Source organism: Capra hircus, chromosome 9 (assembly GCF_001704415.2).
Source record: "Capra hircus breed San Clemente chromosome 9, ASM170441v1, whole genome shotgun sequence".
Classification (NCBI taxonomy): domain Eukaryota; kingdom Metazoa; phylum Chordata; class Mammalia; order Artiodactyla; family Bovidae; genus Capra; species Capra hircus.
The window spans coordinates 26,583,606-26,608,919 of NC_030816.1; the positions used below are offsets into that span (position 1 = coordinate 26,583,606).

Here is a 25,314-nt window from a genome sequence, read left to right on the forward strand (position 1 = left end):
CAGAGCCCAGATGGAGAAGCAGCCTGCTTGTGTCAGCCAGGCAGCACTAAGACCCCAGACCCTGCCTGTACACAGCAAACTCTTCTCACTCCAGCATCAGGCCAGGCCAGGCCACAGGGACAGAGAGACAAACAAGCGGCACCTACACAACAGGCACCGCAGCCTCGGTCCATCTCCGCTTCTGCTCCTCCCCGCCCCTCCATCCCACCTCCTCCGCCCACGTCCCTCCCCGGCTCATTTGTGTCCCTCCTTTCAATTATTCACTTGAGGAAGTGCACTCGAAGACCTCTGTCCACTGACTGTCTGCTCTCCTGCACACACACACACACACACACACACACACACACACACACAATCACTCAGTGAAGTGTCATAGTAATCAATCAGGACCAAATTTTGCTGATGGGACATAAGAAAATTTCCATTACTGGGTGCTAAAGCCAAACTCCAGTTTTAACTTATTCTGAGTTTTAAAAGGTAAGGAAATAATAAACCTAGAGTTCCTAATAACTTTTTCTTCTCTCTTTCCATATGACATAAAAATACCTTGATGGAGGCAGATTTTATTACTAATAAGAGCCTCAACGGCCAAATACACATAGAGAGCCCTTACCTTTATCAGAAGACATACTGCCATGATTCTTATACAGATGCAAATTAACACTTACATGTGTGTTTTGCCCCTTTATTTCCAATTAGCCATGAGCTTAGGACACTACCTGATCTAACAGAAGCTGACAAAGCCCGTATTTATGCATATTTCTTAAATAAAAATATTACTGAATTCTTAATAAATGGAGCTTTAAATGAAAAATAAAATATATTTTTTATCTTTAACAAAGGTTATATTTTAAACTCTAGTGTATTCTTTTTTCAGTTCAATGATGCTTTAATAAAATAGGATATAACAGAGAAATCATTGGGAATTACAATGTAAGAGAATGGCGCCAAGCCTCTGTAATGATAGAAGGGACATTAGAAGATTACCCCAAGCATTCACAAGCAAACCAACTGCTTCCTTCCCCCCATGAGATGCCTGAGAAAGTTTAATTTTGCCATGAGTCCATCCTTGTTGGGAGTCCATCTTTGTCAGTCCACTGATTGGGGGACAATTTACAGTGAGCAACAGACACAAGTGGTTTGTCTCAAGTGGAAGGAGGCCATCATATGTCTCCATCCAGACACTGTGAACATGTGTGTTATGCCTTCTCCGAACTCTCGACCTTTCTCTCCTCACTACTGGCTTCCCTTCCCCAAGATCTGTCCCCCCAGTGGACCCCCAGGAGGGTCCACCTCGGGATAGGAGACTCAGAAGCAGGGAGGACGAGGGGACAGCTGGATGCAATGGATCAAAGCCCAGGCTTTGGAGAAAGACAATCCAGGAAGAAATCCCAGCTTCTCTCTGGGTCTTGAGCAAGGGGCTTCACCTCTGTGAGCCTCCCCTTCCTCATCTTGAAAACAGAGATATGACTATCTGCCTCACATGTGGGAGCTTCATTCCCTCAGTAAATATTTGTTGGAGAAAGAGACAGACTTAGAGAACAAACTTATGGTGGCCAGGGGGAAAGGCATAGTTAAGGAGTTTGGGGTAGGCATGTACACACGGTTGTATTTAAAATGGATAACCAACAAGGACCTACTGTATAGCAAGGGAAGTCTGCTCAATGTCATGTGGCAGCCTGCAGGAGAGGGGGTTTTGGGGAGAATGGATACATGTGTATGTCTGGCTGAGTCTCTTCTGTGTTCGCCTGAAACTATCACAACATTGTTAATCGCCTATACCCCAATACAAAATTAAAAGTTCAAAACATAAATACTTGTTGAAGGCCAACCATGCAGGAGCAACAGAGCCAGAATGAGGGTGAGGCAAGCAAGGCATTTTCTCTGAGTACAAAATTTAAAGGGGCACCAAAACAGTCCTCAAGATAACTTCCTTTTTTATTAATTTATTTATCTTTCGCTGTGCTGGGTCTTCGTTGCTGCACTCAGGCTTGCTCCGGTTATGATGAGCGGGGCCTGCTCTCTGGTCGAGGTGCACAGGCTTCTTGTTGAGGCGGTTTCCCTTCCCACAGACCACAGGCTCTAGAGCTCAGGCTCAGCTTTCTAAGTTGTGGGCACATGGGCTCTGTGGCCTCTCAGCGTGTGGAATCTTCCCAGGTCAGGGATCGAACCTGTGTCCTCTGTAATGGCCCTCAGATTCTTAACCACGGGACCAGCAGTAGGGTCCTCATAGTAACTTTTTTTTTTAAATTGGAATATTTTATTTATTTTTAATTAAAGGACAACTGCTTTACATCAACATGAATCAGCCATAGGTTTACCCATTAAACCCTAGTGCATTTTATTTCATACAAGGTAATAGAACCAAACAGTCACCAACCATTTTATTTTCTTTCTCCAAAACATTCTATCAGCCATGAAATCCACATGTATTCTGATATTTTAGAGCATTCTGCAACTAAAGTTCCTGTTACTTGCTGACATATTTGAAATGCGTTTGAACATAAATTATCGGAACATTCTTTCAACTTTGATTAACTCATTTTCTGTCAAGTTATCCTAGTTAACCTACAGTCTTCAAGCTTTGGGATTACTGCTGCCAATTCTGTACAACCATTTGTTTAATGCACGGTCTGCTCCAATACCCTCCAAGGTGAAACTGCAAATATAAACCCTTTTTAATTTTTACTCATTAACTAGACATTGGAATGTGCCATGCCGTGTAATCTGTATTAATGTGTGAACGCAAGTTTTGCCTACTTCATATGAAGCATTCAGAAAGAACTTATTAAACAAACTGTCTCAGTGAAGAAGGCCTCTCATTTGTTCAAAAACTTCACTGAACACCTAGTATATGCCAAGAACTGTGCTGGGCAGCACAGATATAACTGTAAACAAGGCAGACACAGATAGCCCCAGCTTTCATGGGCCTTACACTCTAGTAAAGAACACAAACATTAACAAACAATTACACTCAAATAGCGAGAAAGCTACTGTCTCAACTGGTGCCTTGCATAGTACCTTCCAGAGTTAAGCTCAGTACATGCTGTTATCAGTACCTCAATTACTATAGTCTACCCAGTAAAGTTTCCCTATGTTAAGTTCATACATCCAAGGGAAGAAGAGAGATGACAAAGTCGTGCTTCAGATTAAAACTGCGGCACAGAGCACTATGAATGTACTTAATGCTACTGCTGTGTACACTTAAAAACGGATAAAGAACTTCCCTGGTGGACAAGTGGTTAAGAATCTGCCTGCCAGTGCTCGGGACATGGGTTTGATCCTTGATCCAGGAAGATTCCACAGGTTGTGGGGCAACCAAGCCCGTGGACCACAGCTACTGAGTCCGCGAGCTCTAGAGCCCATGCTCTGTAACAAGAGAAGCCACCTCAAGAAGAAGCCTGTGCATCGCAACTAGAGAGCAGCTCCCATTCACTGCAACTAGAGAAAGTCATGGGCAGCAACAAAGACCCAGCACAGCCAAAAATAAAATTAAAAAAAATTTTATTGGATAAAATGGTAGATTTTATGTTATATATATATATATATATATTTACTACAATTAAAAAAAAGCACTTTAAAATCGTATTAGACTGATTAATCAGGTGAAGCCGATTCAACATTTAACAGAGACTCGGAACACATGAGTAATATGTCCTCTCAGAACGGTGCCTAAAAGGTGGAGCGAAGAGGAAGCCGTACTGCACGCAGCTGAAAGCCGAAAGAAAACGTGAAGCTGGCTTCGCTTCTCTTCCAGCTTCACTGAACTGCTCAGCTCACCTGCTCTGCTCACCCCGCCGGGAGAACACAGCTGAAGGGTAGGGCGGCGGGCAGCCACAGCCTTAGATGTGGGTTTCACTACAAATGCACAATTTCTAATTCTGGTTCAGTTCTCAGAACTGTTCTCAATCCTTTTCCTTATCAGTAATCACCTCCCCAGTCTTTTTCACTCTTAAATCTGCTGCTCAATCCCACAGGCCATACTTCACACACGACTTCTCCTCAGAGGAAGCACAGGTCAGTGATTCTCACCAGCCCTACCTCCATCTGCTTCCGTTCTGACTTTCCTCTCTCCAGGCTCTCCAGGTGCTGAAGAGATGGCACCTCTGGCAAATGCACGGCCCACCACCACACCAGCTGTGCTCTGGATTCCCCCATCTGAGTCCTGCTCGTGAACTTATTCCACCAGTTAGCCACTTGGTAACTTGACCTTCTCCCTCTCTATAGGTTCTTTCTCCTCAAGCTACTCCATGTTTAAAAAACTGTTATCCTTGCAACCCCAAACCTAATTCTCTTCCACCAACCACCCTATTTCTCCCCTCCCTCCCTTCTTAGCCTGAACCCCCACCCCTACCTCCCATTCACTGCTCCACACACTACAATCAATCCCTGCTTCCTGCACATCCAGGCCAAGGAGTGTCTGCTGGCTGAAGTCATCAGTCATTTCCCACTGACTCATTTCAATGGACCTCTTTTAAAAAAGAAAAGAAAACCTCAGCCATATTTGACTCACTTGATTGGCAGTACCCCCACTCACCCAAAATCACCCAAGTGAAAAACCTGCCTTTCCAAAGTCCTTGCATGCTATTTCACCTCCTCATTCAGTCACACGCAAATACATATAAACACACAAATACATAGTATTATCTTCCTGTTAAAATCAAAAATACAGATAAGCATATAAAATAAAATTAAATAAAATAAGGTGCACAAGAGGCAAAAACATAAGTCCATACAAAGACTTGCCCAAAAATGTTCGTAGCTACTATTGAGAGCAGACATAACCTGGAAGCAACCCAAATGTCCACCAATACATGAATGGATACAGGCAAACAATGGAATACTACTCAGCAATAAAAAGGAATGACCTGCTAGTACAGTTGTCTCAGTATGTGAGAGGAGTTGACTCCAGGACCCCAGCAGATACCAAAATCTACAGATGCTCAAGTCCCTCATATAAATAAAAAAGCAGCTACATATAACCCATGCACATCATCCTATATCCATGCATTAAACCATCTCTAGGCTATAACCCGCCCACTCCAGTGTTCTTGCTTGGAGAATCCCAGGGACGGGGGAGCCTGGTGGGCTGCCGTCTATGGGGTCACACAGAGTCGGACACGACTGAAGTGACTCAGCAGCAGTAGCAGCAGCAGGCTATAACCCTGCAGGACTTCACGGGCCTTCCTGGGACAGACTCCTCCTGCATATCCTCTGCTTTAGCCCCTCTCTCGAGTGCACAGATAGCAGCATCTGACGCACGTCTCCTGAGCTGTTTTACAGATCTAAACCACTACCAAATGGAAGGAGTTAACTACTGGATGACCATAAGCACACAGCCTCCAGATCTAACTGGAGCCTAGGGAATGAAAATATTAACCCCTATGACCCCACCCTGTTAACCTCACCATCAGCCAATCGGGGAGCTGATCACACACCCTGGCCCGCCCCCCTTTCACCTAGCCTTTAAAAATGCTTTGCTGAAACCCACAGGAGTTCAGGTGCTTTGAGCACTAGCTCTCCTGGACTCCTTGCTCAGCAATAGATGCCGCACTTCCCTTCACAATAGCCTAGTGTCAGTAGACTGGCTTCATGGCCTGAGGCGGGCAGACCCAATCTGGTCCAGTAACAGGTTATGTATAATACCTAATGTACATGCTATGAAAATAGTGGCTGGCATGGGGTAAATTCCAGCTTTGTTTTTTGGAGCTTTCTGGAATTTTTTTTTTCTGAATATTTTTTACACGTGGTTGGTTGAACCCAGGATACCAAAACCAGGGGTATGGAGGGCCAACTGCACATGCAACAATATGGTTGAATCTCAAGAGCATCATGCTGAGTGAAAGCTAGACACAAAAGAAAACACTGCAGGATTCCATTTATAGAAAATTTTAGAAAAAGCAGAACTACAGTGACAGAAAGCAGATCAATGGTTGTCAAGGGCAGAGGTGCAGGGGAAGACTGACGGAAAAGAGGCCTGCAGGAACATCGTGGGGTGATGGAAGGCTCTGTATCATGACTGCAGTGATGGCCACCTTACTGTCAGAACTCAAACTGTAGACTTAAACCTGGTGAATTTTACCACGTGTAAATTACCCCTTAATAAAGCTGCCTTCTAAAGATTAAAGTGAGTCTTCTAAAATACACTCTAGTTAAAATCTCTGTGTCTACATTTATTTTCCATAGTCCTAATTCATATTTTCAGTTCTATAGTAATTCAGTCCTATATAGAGTATTTATAATAATGTGTTTCTTATAATAACACAAATCCTCTGACTGGAAACAATACACAAAATTGTTTTATTTCCAGAAACCTTAATAAGGCAACAATTTGTTACAATGTGTGTGAACTTTGTTATTATCAAAATGGTAGTATCTTGATCATGGTAAATAAGTAGTATGTCTCTGATTCCACCGGAATAGCAATTTCATGTACTCAGATAAAACGGTTCTTTGGGAACCTCTTAAATGAAGACCGCAAACTCCAAAAGGTAAATACTGGCCTGCCTTTCAGACACTATACCCATGTGGAAAACACAAAACAAGGACTTCCTCCTTAACCTTACTCCCTTGGGACTGAAATATCTCCTTTTCTTTATGCCCACCCCAACCTGAGCCCCTAGCATATATGATACTTTTAAGTTGACTCCTTCAAAAAGCATTTAGTGCATAAATGGAATTGCTGTCACCGAAAGACTCACTTCCTAAACAATCTATATTCAAACCGATTTTATAATGATATTACAATTTCCCTAATCCTAGTAACCAGAAGTATACACACAAATTTCAAGCGTTAACCTGTTAAGCCAACCCTATTAATCCTTACCTGGGGTAAACCTATGAACGTCTACTTGAAAACCACAAGACAGTGTATTAATGTATGTTCCCTGTGGTTCCACACAGTTTGCTGAGTTTCAGAATGATCATGCTATAATGCAAGGGAGAAAAGGTTGAAGGCAACTAATTTCCATTCACGTATTATTAGTCTTAGGAAAGCTGATTAACTATGACAGTTCTACTAACTCACCAACTCGCTTTCCAAAAAATTAAGGATATTTCCAGCTAAATACAGTAATTATCCAAAGATTAGTGTCCAGTGATTAATTTATCTTCTTAAGTGACCATAAATAATAGGGATTACAATGCCTTGACATTTTCCATAACCCACTCTCAGTTGCCACCAAACACCCAAAGTCATCATGATGAATTGGAGGAAGAAGACAAATTAATTGGATTAAGCACTACTTTCCGATTTCTGCCTTTTGCTTTAAGTGTCTCAATATTTGTTTCCTAATCAAAGCTACAAAAAATAACTACCACTAATTATATACCAACTCATTGTAATTTTGTTAGCATACACATAACAAATGAACACTAAGTTACAGAAACCAGTGTATTTTGAAGTCAATACCAAAAAACATACACTGTTCTTTTGCTATTCCTAACCTTCGGTATTAGCAAATCTCTCCGGTGTGTTGGCATGAGATTTAAAAGACTATATGGCTCCTGTTTCTCAAACTCAGAGGAAAAAATACTTGACTTGGGACTTCCCTGGTGGTACAGTCAGTAAGAATCCAGTTGCCAGTGCAGGGGTCATGGGTTCAGTCCCTGATCCAGGAAGATTCTACGTGCCACAGGCAACTAAAACCTCTGCACAGTAACTACTGGAGCCTTCGCTCTAGGGCCCAAGAGCTGTGACTACTGAAGCCCATGCTCCTAGAACCTGTGCTCACAATGAGAGAAACCACTGCGATGAGAAGTGCACACACAGCAAAGAAGAGAAGCCCACACTCGCTGCAACTCGAGAAAGCCCACATGCAGCAACGGAGAGCCAGCACAACCAACACAAATCATTAATTAATCTTTTTTTAAAAATACTTGAGTTGGTCTCCCTTTTACCTCCCCTCCCCACGATTACTGGATATCAAACTGACTTGTCAGCAGACCAGTACTTCAGTTCACGCCAGTAAGCACAACAGCAGGCAAGCAAGGTCAAAATACCGCCTTAAATCCTGACACGTGCTTTAATACAGGCCTTGTAAATGAAGTCAAAAGGTACTAAAGATGAAACAGTTACTGGAAGGAAGGAGAGGGGGTAGGGGTGTCTTGGCTTACAAAACAGGCAGATACCGTCTTCTTGCACAACCATCAATTAAATTCCCTTTCACCCACCCCCTGCTTTTACTGGTTCTTCCTCCAGGGTCACTGTACTTCCAGCACCTTCAGCTGGGCTTCCATCACAAGAGAGCAATTCCCGGACCTGAATTCTGAGAGATTACAGCACAGCACGTGAGTCCACACACACGCCCACACACAGGGACTGGACCAACCTACTCAGTAACAAGAGTGTCTCAAGTGTGTTGTCCATCCAAAGCACTGTGACATTATCTTACCTGAGACTCACTGTTAGGCTGTGCGACAGGAAACCAAGGTAAAAACAGACTGGCAGGTAGCCAGGTATTCTTTTCCCTAAAAGCGAACTAACTCCATTTCTGGGCAGCAAGCACCACAAGACATATCCTCCTTGCAATCAAACCTCAGTTGTCTGGTGTTAGCATGCCACACACAAGTCCTATTTCTTAAGAAACTGTATAATATATTCCACCCTAGTCCTAGTCAACAGAAAACTTAATTTCATTTATACTGCTTTTCTAGTAGCTTTCCTAGATGAATTTTTTAAAGAGTGAGCCTACACTGTTTTCATTATGAATTGTGAGAGAGGTGGCTGACTCAGTTCCTAGGCTCAGAAGGCTGATCTACAAGATAACACCTTTCTGTTGAACAAGTTTTCCACCACTATCAATACTTTACAATTAGAATTATATAAATTAATGGAAATGATTCTAAGCTACTCTCACCACAGGCTCTTGGTCTAGAACATCTAGAAAGTAAGACTTAGAGACCAGCTTAATTCATTGTATCGTTAATGTAGAAACAGCAAATGCCAATAGTCTCAGAAGACATGTAAAACTGCAGGCGGGGTAGAAAATAAGTCTTGGGACTAAGTTTTGAAAATACTTAAGACAATGATAATAAAAAATACAATCTAAACTTTCAAAAGTTGCAAGTCTTAGAGAAATCTAAATGCTGAAAAGATTTTAAGGATGAAGTTGTGTTACTTTTAAATAAGATGATTTCAATGGAAACCAACCAAGCTACCTAGGAGCAGCCTCTGAGGCTTCTCAAGACAGAATTTCTAAGTTTCTATTACTATATGACATTCCTCTTAAAGACACAGGCTCTTTCCAAAGCTCGACCTCTGGCCTCAGCTTTGCTCTGAGGCCCCAGATTCACATTCCCAGTCGCCTGCTTGGCAGCATCCCCTGATGTCCTCTGGCATTTCACACTCATGTCTAACAACTTGAGTCAGCCTTTCCCTATCAACTCCTCCTCCGCACGCTCCTGGTCCTATCAGTGGCACCATCCAGCACTGTCTACACCATTCGTAGGGCCAAGTACAAAACAAAAACATGGGGCTCCTAGTTCAAAATTCAGACGCAGTCCCCAAGCAAAGGCATCATCTCAGTTTCCATGACGCTGTCCACACCCAGCACTTGCCAGACTACTTGATTTGTCTTTTCAAGTGTCTCGCATCTACCCCTCCCTGCCCACGTCCATCACTGCGCTGGCTCTCAGCCAAGAGCTCTGAAATTGATGTTCCTCTTTCCTTCCCTCAGAAACCCAGTCATGATTCTCAAGGCATTTCTTTTCAGAAATCCTTGGAATCTCCCCATTGCCTATTAAATCACATCCAAACTTTTTAACTCGGTACTTAAATCTTCCCCTCCCCATTCTTTTCTGGCCTGATCTTCTGGGGGCTTTCCTCTACAAATCCTGGGCTCCAGCCAAACCAAATTCTTTGCCATTTATTTAAAGAGCCCAGTGTGTTGCTGAGTATAATGAACCTGGGTCCTGACCCCAGAGACTGAATTCAAATCCACCTTCAGTTGCCCATCTGAAACATGAGGCTCATAACAGCAATTATCCCACAGGATCAATAAAGCAATAAAAAACATACAGTAAGACATTTATTATTAGTGTGTACCCATCCTAGGGATGCCTATTCTGCTAAATCTGCTGAAGAAAATTACCAATCCTTTGAAGTCTAACTCAAAAGCTACCTCCCAAATGCCTTCCCTGATCATCTCAGTCAGAAGCCATTCTGCCTTCCCCTAAAATCCAATACCGTGTTTACGCCACATTTAACACAGGCGGCATACTCTCTCCAAGTCACTGATGTACACGGCATTTTGTCTTTCCTCATAACCTCCCAAGAGTATGGAATATGCCAAATTCCTTTCTGTTTTGCTCATAGTTCGTGCTCAAATGACTTTTACATCACTTTTAAAAATAAATCATTTTAAACATACACCCAAATCAATGAATTAAAGCTAATTCCACAGAATTAGCTGGGTCTGGAAGAGACTGAGGCAAGGCCACAGCACAGATGGAGAATGAGACAGGGCTGCTCCTGCAGACTTGAGCCTCTCAAGGACAACATGTCACCTAAAGAAGTCACTAAGTCCTCATGGCCAAGCCTCCCAGATGGTTAATTTCCATCCTCACTCCCACCCCCACAAAAGGCCTTGATCAACACCTAGGCTGGGCTTAGAGTGCAGAGGAAAGGGAACAAGGGCCTGCCTCACCTGCCAAGGTGTGTCACGTGAGAATCTAAGGACCAGGATAATCTCGGGCCTTTCTAGTGTTCCCACCTGTGGTTAAGAAAGCTTTACTCTTATATCTTCATTGGTAGGTGTCCTCTTGTATTTCCAGATGCCATTTACTGCTTCTAAAGGGCTCAAAAACTGGGAAAATACACTGCCCTAAAAGCAAGGAAATATGACCTCAACTAATTTTTAAAAATACCATTAGCAATTATCAAAGTAGCAAATATTAATAAAAATAAAACCTAACATTGGTAGGGTTTTCAGGACGTCAGTATACCGCTGGGCACAGTAAACGGATTCAATTTCTCTAAAGACAGTTTGACAATAGGAGGGCATGGCAATCTACTCCAGTATTCTTGCCTGGAGAATCCCCATGGACAGGGTCAACAGAGTCGCAAAGAGCCAGACACTACTGAGCAACTAAGCATAGCAAACATTATTATAAAGTTGTTCATGCCCTTTGAACGAGTAATCTCACTTTTGGACATATACGCTATGGAAGCAATTCGAAAAAGGAGGAAAGAATTTGTTCAAAGATGTGTACAGATATGCCATTTACATTGCATAACACAGCCTGCACTTCAAACACCCAGCAAAGGAGACTCAGCTGAGTAATCTAGGGTAGAGCTGTATGATAGCCGAATGTCACATTTACTGAAAACATGAAGCAGGTTTCACCATCTGATAAAGAAAAATGTACCTTAAAAGGAATGTCCACGGAGAAACAGAAACAAAATCTCCACATATAAATCTACAAATCCTTATTTCAAATTCTGAAATTCCAAACCCAAAGTCTTCAAGATAGATAGCATCAATACTCACTTGGAAGTAAAACAGGACCTGAACTGACATGAAGCTACTTATGGTCTCTATTTGTCCCAATTACTCTGAACAACCATACATTTTTTGGAAAAACATCTATTAGATTACAGGGTGCTGCCTCAGACTCCCAGAGGGGGAGGAGTGTGTTTAAAAAAAAAAAACACATGTGTATGAACCTGGTTTTTTTTTTAATCCAAAAAATTCTGACCCCAAAACACATATGGCCCCCAGAGTTCCAGATAAGGGATTGTGGCTCTGTATTAATGACATCAGTTGTAAATTTAAATAAAGAGTTCAGGTTTGGTATTCCTTGACTTTGTTGAAAAAAGTGTTTGAAAGGAGTGCATTCTCTCAGGAAGATTCCTTATAGTGCTATATCTGCAGGAGTGTATGAAAAGACAAACCATATCCCTCTCCAAATAATTACAATTCCAAACCAATCAAACTGAACTCATCATAATTTCTTTTTGCTTGGATTCCAGAAGATTTCACATTTCTGGAAAAGGGTCAGTCTTCTGTTCTACTGAGCATCACTTACAGACACAAGTTTGTTCAAAGAAATGATAAAAACATTTTATAAAGAACACTGAGCTAAAATTTAAGTCAGTTAAAAGCATTACTTAAAAGCTTTTAGTTTAAATGATCATTTAATATGTAACCATATTTCCCAAGTTTTTTTTTTCTGATGGCAACACATGTGTCTTTGAGACTTTTTTTCTGGTGGCCAGCAACAAAATGTGGGGAAGTACTCTATTTGCCTTTGCCCCCATATAAGCAGCCTGTGTACCACATATACGTAAGAACCACCAAACAAGGGGATTTTAGATTAGTAGTATATAATATTCTGGATAAAATTATGCATATAAACACAAAAATTCATCTATTATCTCTTCTGACCCTCCTCGAGTCCCTCTACAACCCCTGCCCCCCCCAAAAAACGAGATACATTAATAAGAATTCCATGGGCCATATCTGTGTTGGGCTCAGGTGTGATTAACACTAGTCTTAGCAACTGCCCATCTGACATTACATTCTCCATTTTGATCCAAAACAAAACGTGGTCAAATAATGTTGCTGTTGTTGTTTAGTCACTCAGCCGTGTCTGACTCCTTGCGATCCCACGGACTACGGCCCGCCAGGCTCCTCTGACCATGGGATTTTCCAGGCAAGAAAAACGGGAGTGGACTGCCATTTCCTTGATGTGATTTGAAATCAGTTCTCTGGGACTTATCTGGTGGTCCAGTGGTTAAGACTCTGAGCTTCCAATGCAGGGGGCATGGGTTTGATCCCTGGTCAGGGAACTAAGATACCCCAGGCTGCAGGGCGTGGCCAAAAAAAAAAACCTTTCCTCCTAATCTGTTCATATATGATTAACAAGAGATTTTCATTATAAAAATAAAATCAGTTCCATTTATCAGTTCTAGACTATTTCATAATTAACATTTTTCTCTTGAGAAGAGACAAAACCTAACAATTACAATGAAAACTCCATTTATCTATCACTTATTCCTGTAAAACCACTTAATCTTAGGGCAAGTTTACTATTACAGTCATTAAAGTTAATATTCTAATGTTAATAGTTATTTTTAATATTAATATTTTTACTATTATAAAAGCAACACTTGTTCAACAAAGCAAAACTAAAAGCTACAGATAAAACAGAAAGAAACCTAAAAACCTGGCAGCAGGAGATAACTTTGGAGATGGGGAATTGTTGCCACAGTTCAAGCGTTACACTACTATAGAACAACAACGCAACTTTCTGCCCCTATCTGCGCTAAAACATCAATTAACTTTGTGGAATGCCATTGTTTAAACAACCATTGACAAATGTGAATCCTTTGAGATGCTGCCATTTGAAATTGGAACGTAAACTCAAAACTAATAAAAAGGATAATTAAACAAGATGAAAAGGTTTTCACTATTAAAACCAGTCACCAGACTAACCCACTTGACTCTGGCATTAATACTATCTAGCCAGAAATGTAAATAAATACATCTTTTAATGAGTAGTGGTTTTCCACTCTCATGAAACGTATTTCAGAACTGGTTTTTGGATTGAGTCTAAGTTGGTCACAAGACTAAATAAATTTTTTACTTTCTGAACACATGCAGAGCGCTGTTGATGCAATTTACTCCTCAGCCAAAAAAAATGGGTAACAGCTGAAACCACAGATCAATGCACCTTTCCCTGAGTTTTATACACTAATTTAACCGCTGACCTTTCATTTGGATTTAACTAATGATAGCAAAGCATGCCTTGAGCTCAATTCAAAACTCCAGTTACTGATTCTCAAGTTGGGGGGATGTAGGAGGAAGGCAGGCTGGTTTCCCCTTACTAATAAGAGCAGATCTAAGAGGCACACTTAGTTTTGAAAAGCATATTCACTATTATAACTTTGTCTTTAAAAACAAACAAACAAAAAAGAATCCTAGGAAATTCCCTGGCAGTCCAGTGGTTAGGACTGGGCGCTTTCACAGAGCTGGCCCAGGAACTAAGATCCTGCATGCCTCGAGGTGCAACTAAAAAAAAAAGGAAAAAGAATCCTAATTATAACAATGCCAGTAAAAGTAATGTGACAAAATCTTAGCTAGTAGAAAAACACAGAGAATGGCTTTATCTTCTGGGCATTAGGGAATCTCAAAAATTAAATTACCCTTGGAGGGGTGTATCAAAATTTTCAAGGGGTATGAGAAGAGTTTTACGTTTGGGAACAAAAGGGTTAGAAACACTGCTTTAGTCCATGTACATTATTTCAAATATTTATTTCATGTGTTTCCCCATAATTGAAAGTTAGTGAAATGCAATAGCCAAGAAATGGAAACAGTCTATCAATAAACATCCACTGACAGATAAATGCATAAAGGAGCTGGGGTGCATATACATACTGGAGGACACTGGACTTCCCTGGGGGCCCAGCGGCCAAGACTCTGAGCTCCCAGTGCAGGGGGCCCAGGTTCGATCCCTGGTCAGGGAGCTAGATCCCACATGCTAAGACCCAGAGCAGCCAAATAAATAAGTAAAATTAAAAAAAATAATAAAAAGAATGAAATAATGCCACCTGCAGCACCATGGACACAGCTAGAGATTGTCATACTAAGAGACGTAAGTCAGAACGAGAAAGACAAATACCATGCGATATCACTCATACGTGGAATCTGAACTAGGACACAAATGAACCTATCTATGCTGAAGCTCCAATACTCTGGCCACCTGATGTGAAGGTCTGACTCATTAGAAAAGACCCTGACGCCAGGAAAGGCTGAAGGCAGGAGAAGGGGATGACAGATGATGAGACAGCTGACGGCATCACCAACTCAATGGACATGAGTTTGAGCAGGCTCCAGCAGACAGTGAAGGGCAGGGAGGTCTGGCGTGCTGCAGTCCATGGGGTCGCAAAGAGTTGGACACGACTAAGCGACTGATCAGCAACAACATGAAGCAGAAACACGGACATAAAGAACAGACAGCTGGTTGCCAAGGGTGGGGGGGCGGGGCTGAAGGAGCGGTGGAGTGAAAGGTTGAGGTTAGCAGATGTACGCCTTTATATACAGAATGAATAAACAACAAAGTCCTATGCAACATAGCAAACTATATTCAATATCCTATGAGAAACCATGAAAAAGAATACTTTATATAAATATATAAAGGAATCACTTTGTTATACAGCAGTAATTAACACAACATTGTAAATCAACTATACTTCAATTTTTCAAAAAATTAGTGAAATGAAAAAAAGACTTCCAACTTGGAATAAGGCAAGCCACCTCCTCAGTTCCCTAGTTTTAGTGCCTACAGGCAAGGTGGGATCTAGGCATTTTGCTGTTAATGAAGATGGCTTAGCTAAGAAGGTTTGCTCACACACATGTGGTACAGAGATGACTAACAGCACTGCTCTCCTCCATTAACCCAGTCCTGGGAGGTGCTGCTACCCAGTTCCCAGGAGGGCTGGAGTTGCTCCTTCTAAAACGCTGCCAATAAAAACAGCCACAGTTCCTGCCTGGGTGGAAACAGGCTAGGTGGGTGCTCAGAGCTGGGGTGAGACAATTGTCGGAGCAGTGTCTGGGGTTTAGCTTGTTTTTGTTTAGGTTTATTGAAATAAATAAATGAGACCAGATCTCTTCAAAATGAGACCAGATCTCTAGCTGGGTTATGCTAACTCTAAATGGGATGGACTGGACGACTTCACAGGATTTCTGGTAGCCTGGATAGGAAACACTACACAGGTTCTAGAGAAGATTTAGGTAAATACACAGAAAATAGTTTCAAGGGGATAAAAGGCCAAGACTCCACATCTCGAGACAACTTTAACAGAGGGACAGATTTTTGTCCAGCTAAAAAGATGCTCTTACATTCAACTTAATGAATGTAAATACTGATATCACGTGGCCCAACCTTAAACTGTGCAAGCTGCGACTTTATTATCTATAGATGAGGTAACAACACACTACAAGGCCAAATAAAATCAAGTAATGTATATGAAAACCCTTCCTTTATGGTCTACACAAATTATCACTTGAACAAATACAGGTTATCTTAAACAGAATGCTAGATTAGGATGGGTCGGAATTAGGTTGTCTGTCTTCCACTCTAAGCTGAATTCATAATTCATTTGAATTCATGCAACCCCCAAAACATTCCATGTGCATCAAAAACATAACAACAGTTGTAAAAAAAAAAAAAAAAAGACATTTTTTTATTCCACAGCTGTGATCAAAGAAATAAAATAGCCAGGCCATTTCATCAGAATCTTATAAGGACCAACAACCACACTAAAGAGAGGAAGTGGAACACACACAGAGGCAAAGAAGCCAGGCAGATTGGGGAAAGCGCAAGGCCTCCTCTAAGCTGGAGCGTAAAGTGCAAAAAGGGAGAGTGTCTTCCTTCCCTGGAGGTCCAGCGGTTAGGACTCAGCACTCCCACTGCAGGGGGTCTGGGAACTAAGATCCCACATGCTGTGCAAGAAGGGAGAGCGGTGAGAAGCAAGGTTACAGAGTCAGGAAAGGGCCAGTGCTCAAACGACTCTGGTTTTCCCAGAATTAATGGGTATCACTGATGGCTTTTAAACAGAAAAATGATATGGTCTAATGTTCTAGAAAAATCACTCATGTGTCTAAACTGAGGACCAGCAGACCCGTTAATAGGTTTTGACAGTAACTGAGGCCAAAAGTTAATAAAGGCACAAATTAATGCACGGCACTAAAGGATAAGATGGGGATTGACTTATGAGGCATTAAGGAGGTAAACACAAAAGGACCTTGTCTGATTTAACAAAATAGGAAACAGAAGAAATAAGAAATTAAGATGGATACTAGGTGTTTGACGTGAGCAACCAGAGGTGTGATACACTAAGAGAATTCAGAAGGAAGGCTGCATCTGCCCACAGGTGACCTGATGTTTTTGATGGAAGGTGAAAACACTATGTGGGGTAGCTAAAAAATGAGTGTGTTTTAGTTGAGTATGACATACTTGGGGCTTCCTGGTGGCTCAGTGGTAAAGAATCCACCTGCCAAGGCAAGCGACTTGGGGTTCGATCCCTGGGTCAGGAAGATCCCCTGGAGAAGGAAATGGCAACTCACTCCCATTTTCTTGCCTGGGAAATCCCATGGACAGAGAGCCTAGCAGGCTGCAGTCCACAGGGCTACAAAACAGTTGATCACAACTTAGCAATTAAACAATATACCTGTGCATCCAAAAGGAATTTTCCAGAAATAGGTAACATGGGTCCCGAACACAAAGAAATTTGGAAATAACAATCCCAAGATAGTGGTTTGAGCCACAGGGCATACGAGACACCCAGGGGAGGTAGGAAAAGTGAAGCAGGCACAGAGCCTGGGACCAAGTCTCAAGGAACTGCAACACAGATGCAATAAGAACCATATAAAATGATACAACAAACCACATCAAGAGTACAGGATACAACTCCTTACAAAAGACACCTCAAAATCTCTCCCGAAATAATCCCTACACTATTTCTGGTTGAGTTGGTTCTTTTGGCAGTTAATTCTACTGATAAAAATCCCATGATAAAACACCACAGGAATACTCATATTGTTGTACTTAAGCAGAATTCATTTTACACTTTTCATGTTTTACACTTTTGTGCTAAGGGCTTTATTTTGGTGGAAAAACCTGTCTGCATAACTAACCATTTCTGTGTTATAGGAAAGTTTCTAAATTCAGAAACATTCTGGAAATGGAGTATGAAATGCTCACACCATGCTCATTTCTTTCCAAAATTCTGAACTATTTTTGTGGTCTAACAACTTATTTTAACAGGCAGTTTAGATTAATTCATGGAATATAAAGTTGAATGTTTTAAGACGGAAAAGAATGAAGCAAATTCAAGCCTCATAACATCTGCCGTAAGAGAGTTTTCTTGGCTTTTCAACCTCTCTTTGAATGCAAATAAGAGTCAGTCATTTTCCTTACAGTGTAAGATGTATACAGTATGGGACCATGAATCAGATCATTTGTTCACTGTAACCATCTTAACAAAGCACCACTACTAAAAAAATTTCCTGTAACACAGAAATGGTTAAGCAGACAGGCTTTTCTGCCAAAAACAAAGTCCTTAGCATAAAAGCCAGACATGGAAGTTCAGTTCTGAACTACAGCCAAAACCTCCTGTAAGTTCAGGTGCAGCACACAACTGCAGTATGGATTTAAACATCAGCGAAATATCAGTATGTAAATGCAAAAACTTAAAAAAAAATAAGTAAACCTTTAGGAAAAACTGACTGACTTAAAAATGTCAGAGGTGCCAGTACGAGTATGTTGAGGACTTCCCTGGTGGCACAGTGGATTAAAATCTGCCTGCCAATGCAGGGCACACACGTGTGATCCCTTGTCCAGGAAGATTCCACTTGCCGCAGAACAACTAAGCCCGATCGCCACAACTACTGAGCCCGCGCTCTAGAGCCACACCTGAAGAACCCGTGTGCTGCAACTCCTGAAGCCCGTGAGCCCTGGAGCCTGTGCTCTGCAGCAAGAGAAGCCACCACAGTGAGAAGACCTCGCACCGCAACAGAGTAGCCCCCGCTTGCCGCAACTAGAAAAGAGCCTGCGCCAGAGCGGCACCGAAGCAACAGAGACCCGGGGCAGTCAGAAACAAATACATGGATAAAGACCAAAACAAAAAAAGGCTATGTTGAGAGGTGTTGCAAGATGCATCCATCCCTCAGTGCTACTAAAAGTCCTACTTTGTGATTATGACTATCTAAAGAGCAATCTCCTTCCATACGGGAAAGGTAGAATTGTATTAAAGATGATAACCAAAGACCTTTTTGATAGCCCATTTTCCTTTAAAACTACTGAGTTTTTTTAATACCTTGATTTGTACTTGGAATATCCAAAAGAAGATGACAATGTGCAGCGTTTCCCAAACTTTTTTAACCACAAGCCTCTACGTTAAAGAAAGGCTATTAAAGAACACATTCTCGGAATTACTGGAAATAGTAGGGGTCTTTTTGACTCAGCCTCTGGACCAGAGTGACATAATTTCTTCAAAAGAATATCATTAGTGACCTTAACTACTGATTCTGAAAACATACTTGTTTTAAATAGATGTTTCTAAATATCAACATAGCACTAAAGTATTTTTTCTTTTTCCAGGAAGAAAGCAGATAAGTAAACTAGACTAATACACTAGTAAGATCCCAGAGAGTGTTCTTTTAGAGCACTAAAAGAATCCTAGGATCTTTTTCAGTTTCACAAAAAAACTAAAAATAGGTTTTCCAATAATTATACTTTCTAAATTGTAAGTTGTAATTTCTATGGGAAAACAATGTTCCAGTTAACTGTTTTAGTTTTCCCAAAAGTGTCTGATTTCCCCCAACCTGGGCAAGAAGCAGGTACATATGAACAGATAAATCTTAGATGAAGAGAGACAACTCAAGCTCAACTTGCTCCCTCTGATGGACCTTTCTAACACAGCAGTGAGTGCAAGGCATATCTCTGAATGCCATGTCATCAGCAGCCAGGATAACGTGATGGGGCTGTGATGCACTCCACCAGAGTTCAGCTTTCTTCCCCTTTCCAAAGTCTTAATTTCACAAAATGAGATCTACTGCCACAGGGAAAGAGGCCATCAAATGTTTTTCCCAGCCTCCACCATTCATGGGAATTTCCTTAGACTTTCAGCCTCTTAATCTCCCCGAGCCTGTGTCCTGGTATATTGCAAAGAGAAATATTCTATTTACTTTTGTATCCCACAGCAGATCAAAAGCTCCTTGGGGACAGTTGACCTTGTCTCTCAATTACCTCCTTCTATGCCCAGCACAGAGGGTGTCAAATACTGAGTAAACATTTGTAGAATGAAAGAGAAGTAACATTAAGATGTGTAAACTCATTTATATCTTAGTGTGAATGAATTTCTCCATGCCCGTTCCTGAGAAATTATGGGAGGATTATCAGTGGCGCAGAAAGAGATAAGAGAGCCTTGAAGAGCAGAAGTAAAGCCTGAGGAAGTCTCCTCTTCACTTAACATCTGGAAATACTGTCCTGCTATGGATCAGTCTAAAGGAGTCTGGTTCTTCAAAGGAAACTCCAGACTCTGGCTTGAATGCCGTAAGAAATTACCTTGCTTTCCAATGAACATGTCCCTATACTTCAAAAATCTTTTCTTCTTTTTAAATTTTGGCTGCACCACTTGGCTTGCAGGATCTCAGTTCCCCAACCAGGGATTGAACTTGGAGCCACCGCAGCGAAAGCGCTGAATCCTAATCACCAGATCACCAGAGAACTCCCAAAAATCTATTTCAATGAGACATTAACAACTGGCAATTGCTTACTGACAGCCAAGTGAGATCAAGAAACAGAGATTCTGATCTTTCAGACTTCTTTTCTAACTCCAGAATTCCTGTATAGTTATCAATTTCTAAAGCTTGAATTAATCAAACATAAAGAACGATGCATTACCAGAATGTTATCCAACCCATGTAATATGATCAGTCATTAAAAACCTAGCTTCTGGAGTCAGATAAACCTGAGGTTGAACCCTGGTGTCCACTGCTTACTTAAATCTCCATAAGCCTGAGTTTCCACATCTGAAAAGAAAGATTAAATAAAGCCTATCTCATGCAGTCACACTAAGGTTTAAAATAGGAAAACATGGAACGTGCTTAGCACTGGGCCTGGTACATGGGAGGTTCTCAAGCATTGATGGTTATGAACCATCCTTTGGAAACCTAGGTTCCCATTCCACCACCACCTCCCTGTGTACCCTTGAGCTTATAACTATGAAGAAGCTAATGAGCACGTGGAGACAGAATGAATTGACCTCTAATGGCGGAATTATCAATCATGAACAAGGTAATAGAAAATGGACCAAAACTTTGAAAAATGAAGTCTTAAATAATTCCAGGTATGTTTTATGTTGTACCTGAAGCTAGCGCACATTTGATCACAGATGACTCAGCATTAGAATATCAAAATAAAAAACCTGAAGAGTCAAACTTCAAAGCAAGCATTCTCAAACCCTTCAGTACCTGTTGTTGATAGACTTTATATGAAACACCTGTACGTATGTGTGTGAGAGAGAGCGCATGAGCAGAGGGAGATGGCGATGGCTGGGGGAAGAAGGGAGGGATGAGGGAAGCAAGAGAGACACAAAATGAGGGACGAGACAGAGAAAGGGAAGAAGGGAGGGAGAGACAGAAAGTGGGAGAGAGAGAAAGAGAGAGAAAGGAGGGAGAGCTTGCAGAAGGGAGGGAAAAAAGGAGGGAAAGACAGAAAGCGGGGGGGCCAGGAATCTAAACATTAATTGGCTTAAAGGCTATCCAGTCTCCATTTTTTTCACCAATGAGGTGACCTCAGACCTTAAAGTTTATCTGCTGTACATGTTCCACGCATCAACCAAGTACAAGTACAGGCCGTTGTGCCATCTCGCTGGGGTGTTACACGGGGCCACTACAAGGGCACGGGCCCCTCTGCAGGAATTAGATAAACAGCACCCAGAGCACAGGCTGGTTCTCGGTCGGCACTGATCCTGAGCCGTGCACCTCTGTGCAAGGGCACAACCAACCACATAGGGCAGTCAGGCAGACCAAGTCTTCACTATTTAGCGTGCACACCTGCATACCTGTTTGTGTAGCACACACCCACCCACACACAAACAAGACTGAAAAGCCATCAAGGCTGAGTAAATGAAAATATTCACCAAAACTGAAAATACAGAGTTTCAAAAAGTTGAAGAGAATGGGTCCCTGTGGCCTCCCTACCCTTCAGCTACCCAGAATCGGGCTATCGTTGTCACTGGGAATCTTTGGGACCGAAGAGAGAGAGGCTTCGAGATCACAAAACTCTTGATTCCTGATGAAGCTACGGTCTCTCCAGCAACTGCTTGCTCGCTCACTCGCTCTCTCTCCAAAAAAAAGAGTTAGGAAGGAGAAAAAAATAAGACTTTCCACAAACAACAATGGATCTACTCACCTGAGTTTGCAAAACTTGTGGTGGACAAGTGAGTATTTTGTTTTGGTGTTCTGACTGCAATAAAAGTGTAATCCCAGGCAAGAATTTACTAAACGCTGAAAGAACTAGTCCTAAAATGTGGACTCTGAATTCTGCTTCAGTGCCCTTTCCTCTCCCAGATGCTGGCTACTCATAGAGAAAATACACCAAGTTATTTTTGTTTACTACTGCATATGCATCTATCCTGCCAAGCAAGTACATGATATTATATTTTGAACACTTTTGTACCTCGCTCTGTGACCTGAAGAACACAACAGCTTTAAAAGCTATTTAAGGAACAGAAATTCCAGGTTAAGTACGGTACCTGATTCCCACGTGCAAAGAGACAATGTACAAGAATATGCATAGCAGCAGTGTCTATGGTCATTTTGAAAGTAACCTAAATGTTTATTAAAGAAAGAATGCGTATAAAGTATAATATATTCATACAATGGAAAACTAGGCATTAAAAATGTAAAGAAGTTAAGCTACCAGCTCATACTAAGAAGCTATGGGGATAAACTGCAAACACATCGCAAAATAGAAGAAAATCTGCAGAACAATGGTATAATACTCTTTAACATCAGTCTTTAAAACTCCCAACATTACCTCTCCTTTAGAATTTGTTATAACAGACTAGCTTTTTTTTTTTTGTATGCACACTAAAGAGATAAGAAAAACACACTAAAAATAATTGAAAATTAAAGTTAAAAAAAAAAAAGGGACCATATGTCACTGTTGTTTAGTCACTAAGTCATGTTCGACTCCTGTGGACTGTAGCCCACCAGGCTTCTCCTGCCCATAGGATTTCCCAGGCAAGAACACTGGAGCGGGTTGCCATCTCCTCCTCCAGCGGATCCTCCGAACCCAGGGATGGAACCCGCGTCTGCCTGCACTGACATGCGGGTTCTTTACCGCTGGGCCACCTGGGAAGCCCTCATTAACCACAGGGAGTTTGTCCAAATGGCAAGGAGGGAGCACGTTTTAGTAATGACAATCACTTGGCCCTTTAAATAAGATATGTTTCATCACCATTCTGGACTCATTAAAACACTTTATTTCAACAAGCTTCACTTTCCTCGCCTCAAAGGGGTTGATAGCGCCTACCTCACAGGATGACATGAAATAATGCATGTAAAAGAGTTCTACAGAAGGTCTTGGACCTGGTAGATCAGGTAATAATCATTTACAGGGAAAAAAATGTTGAGTCTGCACCTTTTTCATCTAATTTGGTATAAAACGACAAAGAACACAACAGGAAAGGGCAACCCTTCACCTTCCTCTTCCCAGTCCCTGATCTGGCTGCCTCCTATGCTTTCTATATTTAGCAGAGTGACACCCCCTTCCCCCACCCAAAAAAAAAAAAACCCAGCAAGAAACCGTGTTTCCTTCAGGGCTCCTTTCAGAACTCCCGAGTCCTTGCAATACAGATCTTTCATCTCGCCAACTCCGCCTCCCCCCAACACACACAGTCCTCTGCAGCGCCGGGGGCAGAAGAATCCAACCGTCACGGTCACGAAAGAGATTGTAAAAATAACGGAGCGGAGTAACTAACTGGCTTTGGAAGGGTCTGTTTGTTTTCAAAAATTAAGAGAAAGTCTACTAGAGACAGCCTCTATCCTGCAGAAAGGGGAAGCAGGAAGATCTAGGCAAATAAGTTTTGTGACTTGTATCCAAATACAGTCCCTACATCTGGATTCAACACAAAGAGAGGCGCACGGAGGCCCCGGGAGCCGCAGGGCTGCTTTTGCAATTGGACAAACCCACCCCTCACACCCTTCACACAGAGGGACCCTCAGGGGCGCACCAGGCGGCGCAGAAGCTCGCTCCACACGCGGGATGCATCCCGCGCCCATCCCCCGGCGTGGCCGCGGCGGGCGCTGTGCCTCACCTGTCTTGAAGACCATCTTGCCATCGTCCTTGGACCCGAAGGTCTTCAGCATGGACACGAAGAGTACCCCGCAGGCGTTCTGGATGCCGAACACCGACCCGTTGCACCACATGGCTGCTAGCATCACCAGCCAACCCCAGCCGCCCTCAGGGGGCTCAAGGGGCTCGGCGCCCACCGACCCACCCAGCTCTATTTCCACCTTCTCGGCCGCCGCCGCCTCCGAGCCGTCTAAGGGTCCCGCGCCGGGCAGCGGAGCGGCCCCCGGAGGCGCGGAGCCGAGCGGCTGCGCCTCGCTTGTCCCCCGCGCGGCGGCGGGCTCCTCCTGGGAGGGCACCATGGCCCGGGGCGGCCCCCTCGGGCGCAGGGGAGCGCGAGGGGTGCGAGTTCCCGGCGGGCTCGCGGAGGAGCCGCCGAGTTGGGCGGGCGGGCTAGCGAGGCCGAGGCGAAAGCGGCTGAGCCCACCGTAGGCGGGCGGCGACCGGCTTACGCGCGAACCTCCGGGTCCACAGCCCAGCACCCGGACTCAGCAGGAGGCCGGGCCGCCAGCTCTTAAAGACGCCCCCCCGCCCCACCCCCCTGGGGGCGTGGTCGGCGGCAGGACCTGCCCCGGAATCTCCTGATGATTGGGCTTCGGGAGAACGCGGGGGGGCCCACCCCCTCCCGCGGCGCGCGACCCAGGTGCCTGCGGGTGGTTATACCTGCGCGCGCGCCAGCCGCCGGGCCTCCTCCTCTCCAGCGGGGGTCACAGATGTGTAGGTCACCCCGCCAGAAAGTGTTAACGGAAGGGGCACGTCTTCTCCTAGGTGCAGGCTACATTGGGTCATCGGGACCGCAGAATGGGACCTTCTTTAGTCTCAGTCCGGGACAGCCTGACCAACAAACATTGTCCCTTTGTCTTCTTTTTGTTGTTGTTTTCTGGCGTTCACCTCTAATTACTAATTATAATACATAAGATACGTTATGCCAACTGCTGACTTAAAAAGGGAGTCAGAAAGATCAGAGGCCCTATTTAATTTCTCCTATATTCACATGTGATTTCCTATGAATACTTGGCATATTGAACAGGCTCATTTTGGAAGACACAGACTGTTATATCAAAGTCTTCAAGTAACAAACATTTTTGAAAGACAGCTAGAAAACATTACTTTTAAACTACAGCACAGTTGTCTGCACTTCAGGCAAAAACTAGCACCTATAATTCAACTTCTCTGTCTCCTTAAATCATGGAACAACCATGTCTGTAAAAGAAATGAAGATTAACTAGTTGTATAATATTGGGCACAATTCTTAATTCCTCAAATTCTTAACTTCAGTCAAAATATGCTAATTACTTTATGACGGAGTCCATAAATGAGTGTGATTGATCACATTTCTGCCCCTACCGGTTCAAAAACTAGTAGGAAGAAGTCCTGGGATAGAATAGGAGTGTCATATAATAAGTGTTAAAATACATATACAACAAAGAGAAGTGGAATGGAGCCATT

At 42.7% G+C, this 25,314-nt stretch overlaps 1 protein-coding gene across 1 annotated transcript in view; it reads right to left on the reverse strand.

Annotated features, from left to right (window-relative positions):
• SLC16A10 (solute carrier family 16 member 10) overlaps positions 1 to 24,362 on the reverse strand; it is a 117,477-nt gene extending 93,115 nt beyond the window's left edge. The window contains exon 1 of the mRNA XM_005684569.3: positions 23,831 to 24,362. Within this exon, the coding sequence (XP_005684626.2) occupies positions 23,831 to 24,167 (337 nt within the window). The 5' untranslated portion in view covers positions 24,168 to 24,362. The remainder of the gene's footprint in view (positions 1 to 23,830) is intronic.